The sequence below is a fragment of the Maylandia zebra genome, linkage group LG20 (genome assembly GCF_041146795.1).
Source record: "Maylandia zebra isolate NMK-2024a linkage group LG20, Mzebra_GT3a, whole genome shotgun sequence".
Classification (NCBI taxonomy): Eukaryota; Metazoa; Chordata; class Actinopteri; order Cichliformes; family Cichlidae; genus Maylandia; species Maylandia zebra.
Window position 1 is genome coordinate 6156091 of NC_135186.1, and position 20617 is coordinate 6176707.

At 41.3% G+C, this 20617-nt stretch overlaps 1 protein-coding gene across 6 annotated transcripts in view; it reads left to right on the forward strand.

The window, feature by feature from the left end:
• The window catches only part of LOC101480694 (TOX high mobility group box family member 2), an 84960-nt gene extending 64786 nt beyond the window's left edge, over positions 1–20174 (forward strand). For 5 of the 6 annotated variants that reach the window (XM_004554145.3, XM_076878342.1, XM_076878343.1 and 2 more), the window contains 5 exons: positions 13259–13489; positions 15720–15800; positions 17625–18023; positions 18715–18854; positions 19767–20174. In XM_004554145.3, coding sequence (XP_004554202.1) covers positions 13259–13489; positions 15720–15800; positions 17625–18023; positions 18715–18854; positions 19767–19812 — 897 coding nt within the window. In that variant the 3' untranslated portion in view covers positions 19813–20174. The remainder of the gene's footprint in view (positions 1–13258; positions 13490–15719; positions 15801–17624; positions 18024–18714; positions 18855–19766) is intronic. The other variant, XM_004554146.3, reaches the window with a different exon arrangement.
• Positions 20175–20617: the final 443 nt, after the last annotated feature.

Consider the following 20617-nt stretch of genomic DNA (forward strand, 5'->3'; position numbering starts at 1 on the left):
GTTTTTTTTTTTCTTCCTTTAGTCAGACAAATTTCTTTTTTCCATCTAATTGTGATTCCACAGGCAGCTGAACTATTACAGTAGCTGGTGAATCAACGAGATGCGCAGTGGATGTAGGGAACAAAAAAAAAAAAATCTGTCAAATAGATGCATTGAATGTTTCAGATTCACTGATGTATGTTTTTGTTTTGTTTTGGGTTTTTTTCCATTTTTATTTTCATCTGTCAAATCCAGCACTTAGTTGAGATCCAGAAGTTGATCCTTTTTGCTGCGGTTGCGTGTTGTTCATCATAGCAGTTCTCAACTGCCAGTTTTGACCCATTTCTTAGACTTAAAATTACACCTTTTACAGGAACTCCAACAAGAAGCAGCATCAACACTGCTGTTATAAAAGACAGAGCTGTCTATCAGCGAAGCTCCTACATTCTCAAAACTCCTCCTCACACCGCTGACCTAGTCTGTCAGCTTCTCTGAACCGAGCCAAGTCTTGGATGACTGGATACTGTGAAATGTAACATGCTGTCGTGCGAATGCTCATTGCTGAGGGAGAATCCCTGTCTCATCCTCAGCTGCCAGCATTTCTGCCATCCCGGCACTTGGTGGAGAGGTGGCACCCAGGGGTCTCGTGTTCAACAAGCGCCCTGATCATTCAGGTCTGGCTGATGGCACAGTGGCGCAGGGGAGAAGGAGGGGCTGGGGAGGCGGGGGGGTTGCAGGCAAGGTCAGTCTCTTATAAAAAAATTAAAGCAAGAGGGACCCTCGCTGGGAGGCGGTAATGAGAGGTCGAGGAGGAGTTTGTACAGCGGCCCCAACGTGGAGCCTTGAGGGGGGGCCACTGTGTTTAAATATTCAAACAGAGCATGAGGCCCTGTCTCATTACTAGTGTAATCAGGCCAGTTACAGAGCAGGAAAACCCCTGCCACCAAAAAGAAGAAAAAAAAACACTGGCCAATTTCACAAGTTTCTTACACACATCCAGCTACATGACTCCAGCCAGGAATTGTGTAGAGCTTTGATAAATATGTGGTTCTAGTTTAATATCTCTGGCACAGCGATGTGTGACTAACAGGCCAGTTTTAACCCTCTGCTGACAGGTTGATGTTGATATCACGGACAAGTTGTCAGTCGGAGTTGTTTTGGTTGGTTGGTCGGTTCATTTTTGGTGGCTTGTGCATAGAAAACTACAGCAAGCTCAGCATTCACTTTCATATTTAGCCATCTTGATTGAACATAAGCATTAATTTTAAGATGCAGTGCATCCAATAAAAGGTCTTACTTTAGTGCAGTTAAAGGTGTCTTCACATCATAAGTAGATCGTGTTTGCACCCTGCTACTATTTGTGCAGCATGTGGGTGCTCGGTATATATGTGTGTGTTGACCATGTGCGTGTATATATAGATATATGTGCGTGTGTCTTTGTTTGCCTTTGTCTCCAGAAAAAGTAGAAGAGTAAGCTGCAAGGTTAGGTTGGCTTGACTTAATTTGATTTTGTTTAATCTGGAGAAAGAAATTCACTTGCACCGCTTGGCATTTGCGACAAGGAACGGCTACGGAAAGGCCACAACTGTTTTAGGGCGGTGACATAAAAATCGTATTGACAGCTGTGGTTATGGAGAGTGCATGGATGTAAGATGAAGCTATCGAGCTATCGAAGAGATCAAAGTGAGTTAAAATAAAGTGCACACGGTCATGTTTGAGATATTTAGGATATTCGGAGATGCTGAGTTTACAGAAAGTGTTCATAGTAGAATCTGTTTGTTGAGTACTTAGGGTGAAGTGCAAGGTGTCAGTCTTTCCTTTGTCCGCTATTTAAGTAGATTTATCTAAAATATTTTCTCAATATTTGGAGTTGGGTTTGACATGACATGCTCAGTGAAGCTGGATTTTTTTTCCTTTTAAATTGAAACAGCCATCTTTTTTCCATCGTAGGTTTTTTAAGACATATCTCATATGACCCGCTTGCTCTGCTGCCTTTCACTGGAATAGATATGACATCTTGGTGACGTTCCCAGATAAATCACTTTTGGAACAGTAGAAATATTTTCTGTTGCGGCTTTCTATTTCACAAAAAAAAAAAAAAAAAATTGAGAGAGGAAAAAAGAAAGAAAAAAAGACAGATGCCCTTCAGTGCTACACTCCACAACAGGGGTGAACAATGTGTCTTGTAGCTGTCAAAAGAAATGACGGCAAGATAATTGGTGGGGCATTCCCGTTTCGTTTAAACCGAGACAAGTAGGCTTCAAAATAGAATCGGGCTTTTTTAAAAAGTAAAGCTTTGTTTTGCGCTGCTCATTATGCAGGGTTCAAAATGGAGTAATGAAGACGGGCATTAACGGATTGAGCTTTAAAAACAAATGCACATTCATTGGGGCTCATGAATATTCATGCCGCTAATTCAAATAACCTTAGGCAACTGTTACATCTAATGAATATTTAAAACAGCTTGGTCACAGAGATTTGAACACTGCATTATATCTGACTTTCTAGGATCATCGTGTACAAGAGTAAACAATTAGTAATGCCAAAAACAGATTCCAGCGGTGATGAAAATACGTCTGGGAAACAGTGTCCCGTGTTGTCACATTAGTTACAGGCCGTTGGCACTCCGAAGGCGAGCGCGATGCCATGCGACGGTGTGAAAAATTGTAAATAATCATAATAATTGGTGAAATGATTTGTTGATTAATCGGGGAGCCTAATCAACAAAATTATTAAGTGGAGCAATTTTGAAATCATAATCAGTTATCACGCAAAAATGCTGCAAATGTGAGATTGTGTTGATTTTCACCTGTTGTGCTTGGGAATCGAACAGGTTCAATGTATTATTCGGACACCGAACCAGTCATCAGATAAAAAAAGTGATATGTTTATTTAGATATGTATGATAAAGAGAGAAAAGTCTTTGTTTTGGGGGGTTTAATCATCATAAAACAAATTAAAATGATCATAAACCTTTCGAGCTCGCTCAGTCAGGAAGGTAGAGTTAGCAGAGCGCGGGGAAAAAAGCTGCACCTGGCACAGTGGGCCCTTGGGCGACACGAGGGTTGACTAAACATGTTTATGTTTACCGCCTGGCGCCCTTACATGTTACAAGGCAGAGAATCCCATGCTGGCCACTTAAAAGAGGGCCTTCCTATGAAGGGATCAGTGTGGTGACTCGTCCTCGCCACCACCGCGACGCTAATTAGGCCCACCGCAAAGCCAGCCTGTGGGGATAATGTCCCATTATTAGAGTCATTTGTTTCAATTAACCGCTCTGTGATTCTACAATAGCACTGCGCAGCCCAGCGCAAAGAAGCCATTACTCTCGCCCAGGGAACCAATGAGGTCTGGGACGAGAGTGTTTGTAAGAAGGTTACGGATACCTGCCGCTGCCAGCAGTCGTGCTGTCGTGCTCCGCATTTAGCCCAGTCTCTGATGAGTTGTTTGAGCCCTGGGAGAGTGGAAAAAACTCCTTATTCAAATCTTTTTCTAGAGCTTTTAAAGACTGTTTCTGACTATGCTGCTTCTGAAAACGTGTGATTTTTGCTTCTGTGCATTTGACTGAGAACTGATTGAAGATTTGTTGAAGGATTGTTGACTTAAGCATAAACCGCTGAAAACTATAGGCTGTTCACGTACCCCTTTACAAGCTGAGAGCTTTGTGGTTGACTGAATTACTATTCTGCTACTGTATACTTATGGTCTTTAAGTCATTTTTAGACTGCAATCAAGTTACTTTCAGAACACGAGGCTCTCTTTTTCTTTCCATTTCATGCATTACTCTTGTTAGTCTTGTTACTTTTGTAAATTCAAAGACTGCGTTCGTGCATTTTAATTCCACCAGTGGACAAAGAAGGCAGATTGCTTTGATAATTCCCGCTGCTTTAAATGGGAATTGTGAAATGACAATTAGTCTGGTGCCTTTGCGGCCAACAAAAAGCAAACCCTTGATAAAAGCTGTTTGTGCACTTGTATGGTGCCTGTTGTTGGTCACAGCTGGAGGCCACCACTTACAGGGTGCAAAGAGAGATTATGAGAGAGATTATGACTGTGATTTCTAGCTGGTGTAAGAGGCACAACTTTGAGAAAGTCTGTTTGTATAAATGGCTTTGATAACCATCCAAGTGATTCTTCAAGCAGCTAAACCAGGTGAATTATGTCTACAAGAATGAACTCATTCCTTGTAACATCACTCTTTTCTTGTCATTTGCATAAGATATTTTCTTTTAATCAGCCAGACGCTTTTCTGAAAAAAACACCTAGGTGTTTTCGTGCATTTAACAGCACAAGTACAAAGACACTTATCAACTCCAAATGCTTCAAAATGCAATGTTTTAGAGCACTTTTCGGTCCTTTCAGCTCTAGATAATGGAAACTTCGATTGATACCAAGAGGTTGCTGCCCTGTGATGCCTCTGTTGCCAGGCTCTCTCATTGGCTTTCTCCCCCCGCTGCGCAGATGTTTACAAAGAGACATCACCAGCTCACATTAAAGGGTTCAAGTTGTCCCCTCAGGCTGTTGCTATGGAAATAACCCTGCTACGGTCGCTCATTCATGTTTGATTAATTGTTTTTTTCCTTTCTGTGCTGTTGCCTCTACAAAGACCTCATCATGGGAACATATCATCTCGAAAACAAACAATAGGAAAAGATGAATATGTTCAAATCTGCTCTATTTGGACTTGCAGATGCACTCTCTTCCTGCTTTGACATTTTGTGGATGTGGTGATAAAAGTCGAGTAACTGCATTAGCATTGTATTAACACTGATAAAGCTCGCTTGTGAAGCCAGGGTTAACCCAATCATACAGATATATTTTTTATTTCGTTCCCCAGACTTACCTGGACAGAAGATAAGCTTTTTTTTCTTTTGCCTTTTTCTCCTCTTAAATTGCACTGTGTAGCACTGAGATACAGCAACCCACTGGGGCCAATTAGGATGCCAGCAGAGCCAGGAAGTGCATAGCAGATGCTTTTGCCACTATTTATTAAAATCCAATCTGCGGGGGCCCCTCCAACAGCTCGTTAAACTACCGTTAATCTAATTAGCTCTCACTTGCCACTGTTTTCACCACATTACCAAATACAAGGGCCTCGACTTTGCAATTTAGGCTGATTAAGTAGGTCCAGTGCTGTTAGGCAGAGCTTGTAGGGAGGAGCTTCTCAGAGCTGTCAGTCATTCTCCCGAGTCAGATAAATCATGCAGCTTAGTTCAGCAATGGCTTTGGATTTAAAGTATCAGCAATAGGAATGTTAGTTGAAATCAAATCCACATTGCAGCCCAAAACTGTAGAAATACTCCATCATAATGACCCTGTGTATTTGTAATGGCATGGTACCAAAACTGGATACAAATTCCATAATGGCTTCTTTATGTATATATAGATATAGATATATGTATATATCTATATATCAGGTCTATACGATTCTGCTAACATCCTTTCATGTCTCCTAGATCAAGATCACGAATGTGCACTTCCGGTTCATTATTGTTTAGGCCAGGCTGTATTTTTTATTTGATGAGTGCTGCTCTCTGGACGAGTGCCTGGTTCCACTCAGAGATCTTTGCAGCGGCTTTGACATGCAGTCCTGCTTATTGCTTACAGATGGGCAGTCTGACATAGAGCTGTAATTGCTTCCAGATGAGGAGGGCACTGCATATATTTTAAGACATATTTTAACCTATCAAGTCTTCATCCTGAGCTGGATGTGGGGAATACAGAGAAACCAAGCTAACATGGCGTTTGGTAGCGTAAGATAAGAGGAATTTGTGTTAACCTGTATCCAAAGTTGACTATGACATGTTGTGTATCATTCAACCTGTGTGGGGAAAAAAAAGTTTAACGATCATCTGGAATTTTGGATGCCAGTCCTGGTATTTACAGTCACTTTTAATTTAAAGAGGACTGACGCGTTCAGATGTGTTTACATTCTCATGTAGCCTGCCAGCATTTTCTGAGACAACGGGCCTGACTGCATCATGTGCAGGTGCACTTTCAAATGATAGCTGAAAATGATATCTAAATAATGACTAAGAGCATGTTATAAAATAAAAAAAAACAGCAAAATTACAGAAACTTAACAAAGACTTGCTTATGTTTTACGTACATTTTACACAATTGCTGTTACAGATGTTTGGCACAATAGATTTTTGTACTTCTACAGCACCTATAAGAGCTCATTTTTGTCTTATTGCCCTGAGTTCCAGCTTGTGGTGAAAATTACAGGAAAAGAAATTATATATAGCATCTTGAAATCGCATTATTCTCACTGCTGGTGCTTTAACTGTGACTATTTATCTATTTATTAACCCAGAAAGGCTTAAGTGTCTGCAACCGCCACACTAAGCTGTGCAGCTCTTCACTGAGCTACTGTGAAGAGGTCCGCGTTTGTTTTGCTGAAAGATGTATTCCACTGTAGTGCAATCTAAATATATTATTGAATTTCCTTCATTGTTTATTAAATTTAAGGCTGTGGTTATTAACAGTGGATCCTACAAGCACTTGTGTGTAATAGTGGTCGGTCATGGTAATGAACTCAATGAGAATTATCTACACATTCTACTCCCATCAGGTCTGTGAATCATATTTCAGGTGTTTTCCAAAACAAACAATCAAAAAAAACAATAAACACACATTTCCTACACAAAACCAAAAGCCAGACATTCAAGGTTAGCCAATAAAGAGCCAGTTAGCAGTTGGTGAGGAGCCAAACTGAGAGGAAAACAAGGAAATGTTGGATTGAAATTCATCAGATGGACATTAGAGCAACACCAGTAATGAAAAATGTTGCTGTGCCACATTTCCTGTAAGTGTGAAAGAGGAAAGCGGTTTGCTTCAGACTCGCTGTGTTTACAGCTTGTGTCCGCTGCCCCCATGTGATCAAAAAAAAGAAAAAAAATAGTTAGTGCAGGTTGAAGAACGAACCGTTGGGTTTAATCTGCTATTACTCTGCAATCACCACTTTCAACAACAGTCACAGACAGTTTACGCAAATTGCATCTGCAATCGCTTCATCATTTGCTACTTCCCTGTGTATCAAAAACGCAGCAGTTGATTGTACAATGAAAAGTGAATTGGGGATTGCAGCCATTTATATGTCATCGTTCTGCATCATCACTGAGAAGTGTAGAGCGTAAGTGTTGGAGAACCTTTAAAATACGACAGAAAGTAGTGCGCGCATCAGGGATGTCGCATTTCTTTCCATTGTGGGAATTTGTGATGCAGATAGGTGAAGAAACAGTTTACGTTCAGATTTCCAGTAAATAGCCACATCCTCAGTTTTTCTTCATCCGGCACTTCTTGCCTCTTTCAAAGTGTACTTTATTCTGGAGATAACATTAAGGTGCTAATCTGTATCGGGAAAACAATGTTAGATGATTTGTTATTGAGACGTCGGCTTGTTAAATCTGCTTTTACAGTCCTCGGCCAAAGCTTATTTCACTACCGGCTTTCGATTGATGTTCTTAAACTGCAGATTTAAAAACCCTCTCATAGTCTGTTGCTCATTCTCCGGGCCACTGCACACTCACTGCAAAAAAAAAGCATGTAAAAATAGGTTTTTATCTTCTTCTTCTTCTTTGAGCTACTGTGTAGATCAAACTGTGTAACACACTCAAAACCAATAGCGTTTGTGTGTGTGTGTGTGCATCTATGAAACAAGGTGTGTAGATTTTGCAAGTGCATGGCATTCATTTTGATTTAGCGCTGTGCCCAGTATTTGCTTTTGTGTAACAGTCATCATTGTATCACCTTAGAGTAGTTCCTGTTTGTTTTTATGGCCTTTCAAAGCTGATACATTATGCAGCACTCTCCACTTTGCTGTTCACTGTATATGATAATGACTATGATAGGAAGACTGTGATTGGAGAAAGACTTTTATACACTCTCATGCTATTATCGGATTTTATTGTCTAATTTTCATCTGTCTTAAGCTTTGTCAGTCACCGCGCGTGCACACAGTCCTCGTTGCGAGTCCTCTTCTTTCTATATCTTTCCACTCCTGTTTTCTTTAGATCGACTCTTCTTTTCTTTTGCATCTCACTTTCTTCACTATTCCCCAAATCCACCTCCACCCCTCTCTCTCTCTCTTTGCTGTTTTGATAGTGACGCAGTTACCAGGCTGTCAATTCTAATCTTGTCTTGCCAGTGCAGTGCTGTCCATTCAGAATCACAGCTACCCTCCTTTTCCTTATCTCTCTCTCTTCACCTACCACCCCTTCCATCTCTCTCTCTCTCTCTCTCTCTCTCTTTCCATCACTATCTCTCTCGCTCTCTCTCTCCATCACTATCTCTCTCGCTCTCAGACAACAGAAATGCTGATGGGATGAGCAAGCTAAGGCTGACTCTATAGTTCAATCTTTTCCTGGTAAACTAGAAAGCTGTGTTGGAAATAAATTTAGTCTCTGTTGCTGTGTACAGGACACGATGTTTTTTACCTAAGACATCCGCGTGCTGTTTCTGGTCGACCCCCTAATTGCAGTCTTTAAAAGCTTTTTTACCATCAGTGTATGTCTGCTCTGTGAATGTGCATTGTGTCCTCTTGCATGGAGAAAATTGGCATGCAATTACTTAACTTTAAAAAAATGTTATTAAACGCACTCATCAGCCAATCTGTTAGGTACACCCTGCAGGTTGAACTTCCCTTTGCCTTCAGAGCTACTTTTATTCTTTATCCCAAGGGTGCTCTGTTGGATTGAAATCTGGTGACTGCGATGGCCTCTTGAGTGCAGTGAATTCACTGTCATGATCAACAAACCAGTTTTGTGACATTGTCCATTATCCTGCTGGAAGCAGCCATCAGAAGATGGGTACACTGTGGTCATAAAGGGAAGAACATAGTCAGCAACAATACTTGACAGTGACATTTAGGTGATGCTCAGCTGATATTAAGAGGCCCAGAGCATGCTGAGACAACCCTAACACCACCACCACCACCATACTGAACTGTTGATACAAGACAGAAATTAAGACTCGTCAGTGTCTTCCAGTCTTCTGCTGTCCAGGTTTGGTCTCGTCTGCTTCAAGATTCCATGCGTTGTGCTTTCAGAGATTCTGCATGCCTTGGTTGCGAAGAGTGCTTGTTTTGAATTATCAGCTTGAAGCAGTCTGGCCGTTCTCCTCCGACCTCTGACATCAACGAGGCATTTTCGCCCACCGGATATTTTTTTGGACTATTTACCGTAAACGTTAGAGATGGTTGTGTGGGAAAATCCCAGTAGATCAACAGTTTCTGAAATACTTAAATAAACCTGTCTGGTCTGGCCTGTCTGTAATGTGAATGCCGGATTTTATATGTAAATGCCAAAGACATCATGGTAAATTGTTACAGGTGGATTTGCTTTGGTACTTTTTTCCACAGTTTGTTATTTACACGTTTTACATTTTTATGTAAAACATGTGAGTGATTTACTTTGCAAGCTAAAATTAGAAGATAAGCCAAAGGAGACCTCTGCACTGCTGCAGTGAATTTAACTGTTGTGGCTGCACTGAATCCATCCAGCACTGTAAATGTGAATACTTATTAAACAAGAAGGCCTGTGTTTAAACTTAAGTTACAGCTTCAGATTATGAGGGGCTGAGTTTTCCCTCTCATTTCCCTTTGTGTTTCAAAATGATAAAAGATAAAAATGATGGCTAAATAAATTGGCAAATAACATGGCATCATATGTTAAGCTAGCTTTAGCACAATAACAGTGATGCAAGACAAGAAATAAATATCAGTCACGTTAAAATCTGTCTGTTGTAAGCATATAATAAAAAGAGTTTCAAGTTTTGACATTTTGCATAGAGAGTCCATCTCGCAAGAGCACAAGATACCAGTCTTCTCAGTAGCAGTATCAGAAAATAGACCAGAATGCACTGGAGCCACGAGATGTTGCATTATGAATAAGGGATGTGACTGTCTCTTTTTCTCAACTGACAACAACAGCTGTCATAATCATTACTGTTCACTGCACCTGCACGAGAGAACCCGGCAAAATAAGCTTGATATTGTGTAGTTGGCTGTGTGGTGGGTAAGTGTTTATCCAGCGTCGATAGTTTGTAGGGCCAGAAAGAAAAAACTATAGTGATGAATATGGCTGCGATCACTTTTTCACTTTCTCATTTGAAAGATATTTCGTTTTACAGAAGACTGTGTCGGTTAATGAGACTGGTCTTCTTAAATATAAAGTCAAAGCTGTGGAGTTTTCTCTTAATAGGTGTTCAGGGCTCGAGTGTGAGGAAACCAGGCAGAGCGCATTAAAACAAAAAGATTATTTAGCAGGCAAAATGACAGGCCAGTGGGCCTAGTTTAATATTCTAATACAAAGTGTTTCTCTGTGGTACTTTGTTAAGGAAGAAAAAAGATCCGATGTTAAATTGCCTTTTTTGCAGAGAAGTTTACATTAAGTTGTTTTTTTTAATACATATATATTTATATATAAAGGTAATCTCATAAATGAAGGAAACCACTTTCACAATTAGATTTAGATGAAACATGCTGAAGAAAGATGAGAACAAATTAATCATCTGAGGGGGTGATTTTTTTTTTTCCTGCTTATTTTTCTGGGAGAAAATTATTAATACTGTGCAGAGTGCGCAGTTTTCACTTACTGTTGTCTCTTTAGAAGTATGTGAGCCATCTTTATTAATCTTTCAGAGTCACTGTCAGCTTTTTACTGTATATACTTGAGCTGAGAACATGAATCTCTGATTATAAGACGTGGAAATAAAGAAAGAAATGAAAGAATACGCCCTTTATTCTCCTGGTTGATTGCATTCTGCTGTGGGCTGTTGTGTGTCATCATTCTTTCCTCTGTATGAATACATGTGAATTTTCCTGGCGATTATTTAGCCTTCTTCTTCTTCTTTTTTATGTTTTGTCATTCCATTAGCTCTACCTTCAGTTTATTCTATTTTCACTTCAAAGGCTTGGGTGGAACAGATGTCGTTTCAAATGCCTGTCTTCTGCCTCATTGCCTAAAAGTGAGGGATGATTATTTTTTAATGAAACCGCACACACTCGCACGGGGGGAAAAAAAGAATATTACCTGTAAGCTGTGAAATAGACAAGCAATACTTTCACATCATCCTGAATGGGGAACATTCATTCATTTCACACCACAAAGGCCATTTTGAAGTTTTCCTTAGCTGCCAAATGTGCTTCTGGACCTTGAATTTTGATTAGTTAATTTCATGCTGTGTGGAATACAGTATGTTGTTTGGCAAATGCCTCGCTAAAAACAATGCAGTTTTCAAAGGCAGTCGTTTCTTGTTTTCCAATCGACGGTGAAAGGGGAAAACACGGCCTTTGCTTAATCTAGTGATAAGTATGCACTGAATGGAAATGAACGTCTTTAAATGTCCTAAAGTTGCTGTTCGATACTCACGCGGGGACAAATCTTTTTTCACGGTTTGCACCCACACTGAGCTTTACCACTGAACCCCCTGGATGAGTGGATTATGAAAGCAAACATTCAAAGATGGTTAGAAGTTTTTTTAAAAATGCAACATGATTAAACAGGAACTTGGCCTTGGAGATGATGCGCGTTTGCCAAAATAGAGAAGAATTCGCTGTCACTTCCCTCAGAGCTCTTAACAACGTTTGAGTAACTCGGCGTAACCCGACAACCGCAATGAGTGCACATCAGCATCTTTCATTTGACTTAATACCAATGTATATCATCATATATTCCGCATGTCATTATTTCTATGATATGGATGGAAATTAGATTGTTTTTTTTCTGCCTTTATAGCAACCAGGAAATCAGGTTAACTGATGTTTCACTGCTACTAATGGCAACATCAAGCCATCACTTTTTCTTCACCGTCTCTCTCTCCCTCTCTCTCCTGGCTCCCTCTCCCGTCTCCGTTCATCTCCGTAAAGAAGGCAATTTCCATATAGAATCACATCCAGCATCAGGTGACCTGGATTTGACTCCCAGTCAAAGCCCTGCATGGAAAATGAGAATGTATTCATGTGTATTGGATCAAGTACATCACACAGATGTGAACAGTTTTGCCTCCTGAAAATGTCGAGAGATTGCAGTGTATTATTGTTGACAAACTGGGTGTGTGGAAAATTCCCTCTCTGCTGGTTTCCTGAAAACATGCCATTATTTCTGGTACACTTGAAAGAAGCATTTTTTTAAAAAAGGAGGAAAAAAGGAAAATATAAAATATCTATTAATTCTGCAGCCATTAATTTAAGCAACTAGTGACATTTTGCAAACTTACTGGGAAATGTCCCTATAACCCAAACCTGCTTAAATTAAACTGGAACTGAGATTACTGTATTTATCACATAGCTGCATTTAAATCTAAAATCCTGAAGGCACCACAAACAAGGCAAGAGGTCAAGTTCAGTGAGTTTAGTGGAGGTGTAGATGTCTGCCTTCCTCCACCTGTCAGTCAAAGTGAACACACCCTGAACTTTACACCTTAACGTTCACAAGGTTGAGTGGAACTGTAAATCCTCCCACTCAGCTAAGTGGCTAATTAGCTATAGAGACCAAAACCATCTTTTTACAGCTGTTTACCCCTTAGAGGTAAAAAGCTGATGTGGTGTTGTCGTCACACTATTAGGTAGGCTGGCATCCGGGTTGCCAGACAGGCAAAAGGTTCGACTTAATAGTTCAAGAAGGAAGTCATGTGGGATTTTCACATTTATATCAGTAGGTATCACTGGCAGTATTTTATTTATGCTGAAAAGTAAGTAACACAGGAATGTAACAGCTATTTTTTTTCACATATCCAATTTGGGGTCACTTCAGCTGTCATAGGGTGAAAAGCAGGGTACACCCTGAGCAAGTCACCAGTCTGTTGCAGGGTTAACACAAAGAGATGCTCATATTCACAGCTATGGCCAATCTAGAATTGTTCATTAGCCTAACCCATGCCTACCTGGAGAGAAGACATGCAACGCCCACACAGAAAGGCCCCAGCTGGTCGGTGGATCCAAATCCAGGACCATGCTGTGAGGCAACAGTGCTGCTAAGCACCTGACTGTGCTTCCCACAAGAATCTGTGGGACAGTTTGGACACTAAAAGTACCGCCGTTTTTTGCACGTTTTGGTTGCTACTGAAATTTAGTCCAACTTTCTCTAAAATTGTGCAAAATTGTATGTTTGTGCATAACCTACATATACTGTACATGATGCCCTGGAAAAACTAGAGTATCTTGTCCAACCAATGCATCGGGCACATAAAACTTCTTTCTGCGGTAGCTGATATTATGAAGTGATTTATGACGGTTTCCTTGTCTCTCTTTCTCCCCATCCATTTCTTCTGTCTTCAGATAAGCAGTGAGAAGCGACCCTCAGCAGAAATGATGAAGCCCAAACCCAAACCTCAAAAGAAGAAGAAGAAGAAGGACCCCAACGAGCCACAGAAACCCGTGTCTGCATATGCGCTCTTCTTCAGAGACACCCAAGCAGCCATCAAGGGCCAAAACCCAAATGCTACCTTCGGGGACGTGTCCAAGATCGTGGCCTCCATGTGGGACAGCCTAGGCGAAGAACAGAAGCAGGTAAAAACTATTTCGTGTAGGTGCAGAAGGTTTAAAACAACATGCTGTGCAAAAGTCTAGGCACCAAAATGAGCTTTCCAGATGGGAGCACGCACAGTGTGCAATGACGCAAACACGCGTACACATTTTGATTGCGGTCGCTCCAGTAGATGGCGCATGTGCTGCAGCAGAGGCAGGCAGCCTTTCGTTGGCATTATCTGCCGTGTAATTACCAGAACATTGCTGTGAGATACAGCTCACCTTAATGAGCTAGTTCTTCTCTTTCCAAAGATAATCCATCCGTTTATCCCCACTCCCCTGACTCTCATTAAAATGATTTTCTTTCTAAATTTAATTCTACCAAAGGGAAGGAAGCGGAGGGAGGGGGAGTGTTCTCTGCAACAACAGCCATAAAACAGTCTGAGACTAACAAAGTAGGACATTTTATAGGCAGGAAATGGTCAGTATGGGAAAAATATAAACATGCTTGGGGAGATTTAAAGAGTCTAGGACTGATAATGTTATGCAGGAGGTAAATACACACATACTCACGCGCTCGCGCACCTCTGCAAAAGCAAGCAATCACATGTGAATGTGATTACTATCAAAGCCATCTATCTTAGCAGTGTAGTGTCCATAGAAAGTGAAAACGGCTTTTCCAGAAATAAAACAGAAAAATTGAAACTCATCTTTGCCAAAAAAAAAACTCCCACAAAGCGCTAGGCCAAGGTAGTGTCCCATTTCCTCTGTCCCACCAGCCTCCACAATATGTATCTTCATTGGCCCTCTGACAAGCTGGAATGTGTGAAGTTCTCATTTCCACTCTCTTTATTTATATCTCTCGCCTTCTATTTTGATCCTGCCTAGAATACAGAATTAGTGAGCTCCCTCCACTATCGACTCATCCTTGGATTGAGCTGAAGGGCATCTTGGCTATCCAGGAGGAGCAATCTATTGTTTTTTTTTCTCTATTCGACATGATCTCTAGTTTCAGTTCAGCAGTAATAGGTGGGAAGTAATACTGATGACAGATATAGACGGCCATCACTTTATTTTTCGTGAGTTTTCACCTGCAAGAGAAATCGCAGTTGTTAGCTGTTAATTAAATCGTCTGTTTCATGGGATGAACAAAGTGTAATTTTAGGAAAGGATGTAAAAGAGTTCAGACAGGGCTCTGCAAAGCTCCTGTGTAGCTTCTAGACTAGCTTAGTGCTTTACCAGTGTACATCAATCACATAAAAAGATTTCAAGTTCCTGCATTGTGGCTTGTTTTCAGAAAACTTTTAGGATTATTAAAGTTTCAGGTCCTTTGCTGAATGAATAGACGTGTTTGTGCAAAACATTTAGAAAAGTATCATTTTGATATCAGTAAATGTGTTCATACCGGCTCCAGTACTGCAACAACAGTACAGTATATAAACACATTTTTTTCCTACTAAGAAGGATTTTTCTCTATCTTTTCTTTTTGTTTTGCATAATAGACATCATTTTGCCTCATTTTGCCTCATAGCCCTTATAGTTAATAGCACCATTTTCCATCATGGTGTTGCATCCTACACAGACACTCATCATTACATATATATATATATATATATATATATATATATATACACACACACCTATATATGCTGGCAGAAAATACCTGTATAACAGCACACACGCAGAGGTCCATGTGCGCTCACAAACTCACATTCTTCATGCAAACACACTTCAGTCTGTTGGAAAACACATGACATCAGAGGCTTGTACATCCCTCTGACAATATGAAAGGCAGTTTCAAACAAAACTCACATCGTAATGTGCCAAATGACAACAACCATTCTGGTTTATCACTAATGTACTGATAGTGTTATTGTGGAGCTAAAGGGACAGAGAGAGAGAAGTTCCAGTTCATTTCTCTAGGTGGATTGGAATGGAAATGATGTGTCGCTACAATAGAGAGAGACACATTGAGATGAGGGAGTATTAGTGCTGTGATGAGGAAATAGAGGTGTTCTGTACCATTGGCTCTGATGGAAAGGGAAACATTAAGCATCTTTTTATGTGAATATGTGTGTATGTTTGTGTGTGCGTGCATGTTCATGTGCGCAGGATGTGTTTAAGAGAGTGTTAGAGTTTGCCTTTAAAAAAAAAGTCGTGTGTGTGTGTGTTTATTGACAGATGTGTGTGTCTGTGTGTGTCTGCACGTTTATGAGCGAGTCAAACTCTGCTCTCACCTGAAGCCTCTTGTTTTGATTTTATTTCTTCACAGGGGTACAAGAGGAAAACCGAGGCGGCTAAGAAAGAGTACCTGAAAGCCTTGGCCGCGTACCGAGCCAGTCTGGTTTCCAAGGTAACGCTTATGACACACAGGCCCTGGCTAAGACTGATGATGGATTGGATGTAAAATACTTGCTAATGGGCTGGGAGGACCTTCTTTCACATGAGCTGGTGGTGGTGAAAAAGAGTGTGGTTTGGGGGGGGGGGGGGGGGGGGGGGGGGGGGGGGGGGCATGTGATGCTCAAAGTACAGGCCCTATTTGGAACAATACTTGATTTCCATAGGGTGCACAGTGGGGGTAGGGGTTTGTAGTTGGTATGGTGATATAGGGTGAAGGGTTGGGGGAGGGGTCGGCCAGTCAAAGCACACATCCATAATGGCCATAATGTGTATGCGGCTTAGAGAAGACAATATAATAACTCTCTTATGCGCTATGTGGGCTATCAGATACTCTGTACTGTATGTATCTTTGGAAATAAGCAATCATTAATTTACCTGTGTCCTGCATTAGTTTCTCCTCTCGTCATCTAGAGCTGGAAGCACATCCAAATCAGCAGAGGCATTTGTGGGCTTTGCTGCTATTCCCACCTCTGACACTTTCCCGCTAATTCAGATCTATGACATCCTTTTTGCCCCATGAATGATGCCGGTTTGTATAAACCAGCAACGCAGCACAGGGAATAACGAAAGGCAAGGAGGAGGGCTGCGAATTGCATTGTTTAGTGCCGTCTTGTATTAACAACACACAATGTAGTGTGGTGAAGATTCCTTTTGTCATTCCATTTGTTCTGCAGGCAAACAGTCTCATTTCTCTGCCTGGGGTCCTGCATATATGTATGTGTGTGTGTGCACGTGTGTGTGTGGGTGTGTGTGTCCCACTCCTTTTCCCATCTATCTGTCAAGGTGTGTATTGATCATTACCTCGGCCCCTTGCTCTATTCATACAAATGGGCTCCATTACCTTCTAATCAACACTGATGGCTGGAGATGAGCAATCTGACAGCTCATCACAGGAGCCTGGAGAGGGTGGGGTGAAGATAGAGGTGGGGTGTTTTACGGGTGTTGCTCCTGCTCAGTGTGGTACTGTCCAGCCTGGGAAAGGTCAAATTCAGAGGGGTTTTTTGGTGAAGTTTACGATTTTTTTGTTTTTAATCTGTACAATCTTTGCCCATCTGTCAGCTCCTCTACATGGGTGTAGAGGTGACAACTGTCGCATGCTTAAAAGAAAAATCCAGCAGGGGTTTATTCTCATATTTTGCGCATTATGAATATTGATATAGATTATATTTTACGCACAGCCTGGAGCCTCGTAGAGATTTAGTAAACAAATCCTCAGTCAATAAAGAAAGTAATTTGTGCAAGGGTGCAAGCTTTCCACAAATAATTCAGCAGTAAATGTAACGCTTTAGGAGATAGCCTGTTTAGGTTCTAATTAGATGAAAAAGCCTTTATTACATACCTACATGCTTAATAAGAAAGCTAGCTCAGCTTTGCATAAATACTAGATCAGGGGAAACAGCTGCATGGATCTGTTGATTTTTCTCATCGAAATTTTAGAAAGAAAGCAAAGAAGCAAAGATCTCAAACTATTGCTTTAAAAAATAATTCTCTGTAAGTCCAACAAAAATGTATGATGGAAAATAGCAGGATATCCCTGTGGCTGTGATAGGAAACAGATACGACCTGGTTTGCTTGCTGGCACTTTCCTGTAGCATAACAATGCGTGCAGTTTAAAAAAAATAAAACCTATTCAACAATACAGAGCATGACGGGGAAAAAAAGTTTCTCTTTAAAAGGAATGAGGGAGACGTGTTATTATCAGATGAATATTGGCTGATGAGTGCAGTGTCCTTAATGGGGCCTTTCTTGTCTTAATATGATGTATTTTCATCCACAGACATACAATGACCCTGAACCAAAAAGTGCCCAGCAGACCAGCCAGTCCTCCCACATGATGCCCCCCAAGCAGCCTCTGTACAGCGTGCCCCCTCAGCCCTCCTCACCGTACCTGGGCCCGCCGGGCTCCTTTCCCCTGTCAGACCTCCAGAGCTACGGCGGGCCACCCCGCCACACACTGGCGCAGACCCTCGGCCAGTCCCAGATGCTCCCACCCAGCATGAGTGCCTCTCCCCCAGCACCCTTCCAAATCAGCCCACCTCTGCATCCGCACGCTCAGCTCTCCCTGCATCAGAGCTCCCTGCTCAACCAGCCAATCCGAATGCAGCAGTCGCAACCAATCATCTCGCACCAAATGGGGCTCCAGGCACCTCTGCATTCCCCTCCTCTCAGCCAACAGGTTGGTCTAGCTGTTATTAAAATTCACTATGCATGCTTCTTCTACAGATGATCAACAACACACATGCTAGCAGACATCATGAGCTACTTTCAGCTTCTCGATTGTTGGGTCGCCACTCGAGTAGCTCTGCATGTTTCATTTGGCAGATATTTTCCACCAGATGCCCATTCCTTATATAACCCCAAAGGGATTTGTGTTTCCTCTAGACTCACTTCACATACAAATATACAAATATCATCACCTTTATTTACTTCCTAATTAGCTTCCATAGATATTCAGCGTCTAATGCTTCTCCCGTTGTGATTTAATATAAAATCAACAACAGTTATTCATCGGTTACTGCTGTTTTCTAAAGAGGAAAAACTTCCAGTAAAGCCTCGCTCTCTAATAAAGAGTTCTCAATTCCTCTTTTAACGCATAAAAGACCCATTTAGTCTCAATCAAACTGTTTTCTCTTTTCCCTCTGAGTCCATAATGTTTCCATTCCAGCAGCAGGGTGTCTTGCCAAACTAAGAAGGGTGATTTCGTCAATGCAATGGGGCCAAATGTGAATGCGTAACAACTCATATAGACCAGTGACAACATTTAGCCTTATACAGTATCATGGCTCAGCAAACTCTGATGGCTGGCCATCATAAAGCTGAAGTCGTGTAACATCCTGTGCTCATCTCGCCTCTCCTGCTATCTGCAGGGTTTCTCCCATATTCAAGCTGATTACCAGAACAGTGTTGGGGGCTCACAGTCTCCCGGGGCCCCCAATCCAGTGCACGGCCAGAACCCCGACTGGGATAGCGAGTACTGCAACAGGGACTGCGGACCCAACCATTGCAGGTGAGCTCTTTGCACCGCTTACAATATTATGCTGTTAGTATATTAGTTCTTTCCTTACGGGAATTACAGAGTCAGACACACACACACACAAAAAGCTCTGTCCCTCTGTGAGTGCAATCCAAGACATTTGATTGTTGAGAATACTAAGCAGCTGTCTGACAGTTACTCATTTTCCAAATGAGTTACTCTAAACCACTTCACTTTCACACTCAGAGACTCAGACAGTATTAATCATAAACTGCAATTTCCCTGCTAAAGCAAAGCATCTCCTTGAAATTGAAATGAGTAATGCAGCAGTAGAACAATGCTATTACCAAGCTTGGAAAAAAGTGTGACATCCAATTAAGTTTCCCCGTGTTTCGCTCGGCACACGTTGCCTTATTGAATCAAGATATCCGAGCAGGCACGAGAAGAATGTTTTGTCTCACACCTGAAACGCTGCGTTGCTACTTTGAGAGGCAGCTGAGCTGGAAGTCGGCGTCTCCTGTATTTAGAGCTGATTCATCTGGATGTCAAACGGGATCACGCCTAGGTCAAATCATGTTTGACAGTCTTTGAAGTAATATTGGGTGTTTGCTTAAACCTTTACTCTCAGTGTCAAGTCATTGTAGTTTGTAGTTTTGGAGGGAGCTAAGTTGTCTCCAGTATGTCAGTAGAGATAACTGGAGAACAGACTTTGTGTTTGACATTTCAAGTAACAAGTGATCTTCAAATTTTGGCTTCACGCTTATTGATGTGCGCGCTTCATCGTCAGCTTTTATGTTTGTTCTGAAGCCGCTCTCTAATGCCAGTCCCGCCGTGACAAATGTTTAACAATCCTTCAGCATTTTCCCAGTGAAATATAGGATAACACCCCCGTATTCACACGTATATCCAGCCATACATTAACGCTGTTTTTCTTTCTTTCCTCAGCAGCAGCGGCATGGGAGCTCGAGACAAGCCTCTCTACCTCACTTGAAGTTGAAAGACCTCCAAATGTCAGACTCCAGGGAGCTTTCTAACATAACAACAACATCATCGATGTATCTGCTTCTACACCATTTTTTTTCCTCTTTCTCTCTCTCTCTCTTTTTTTTTCCTGATGGATTTCAAAAATCCCAAAGACTGCTACAGTAACTTCACCTATTTGCCAAGCACTTAGATCGGCCAGAAGCCCGAGGCACTTCTCTTGCTTTTTTTTTTCCTTATCAGTGAACTTTCCATTTTTTGAGGGGGCAGTGAGTTTTAAGCTCATGCCAACATACTGGAAATGAAGACCAAAAAAAAAAAAGAAAAGAAAAAGAAAGAAAAAAAACATCTTCTCATTTTGTCTAGATTTTTTTTAAAAAGATGATTCCACTCCTCTTTGCTCCATTACGCTGTTTGCCATGGACTGCCCTTGTTTTGGGGAGTTAAAATGCTCAAAGCATACTCCAAGTGTAGGGTCTTGGGTAGAAAAGCTAACGCAGGAAAATAGAATATAGTCACCCCATCGGGGTGGATGTTCTTCGGGACAGACTGAAACACCCGAAGTGAGTGAAAGCAAAGCGACATTTAAAATGAAGGTATAGTCACAAACGCATTTGTAAATCATCCTTGCCCTCAGTAGAGGTCTTCATCCTTTCCTTTATTTATCACAGCGTGATTGTAAATATCACCAAAATGGATTCCTCTTATGTGTGTATTTAGCTGCAGTCCCTTGCCTTTTTCTTTTTTCTTTTTTTCCAATTGTTTTTTTTTCTGTGCAGGCGGATTCAGTGAGGGAATACACACACTAAAACTCG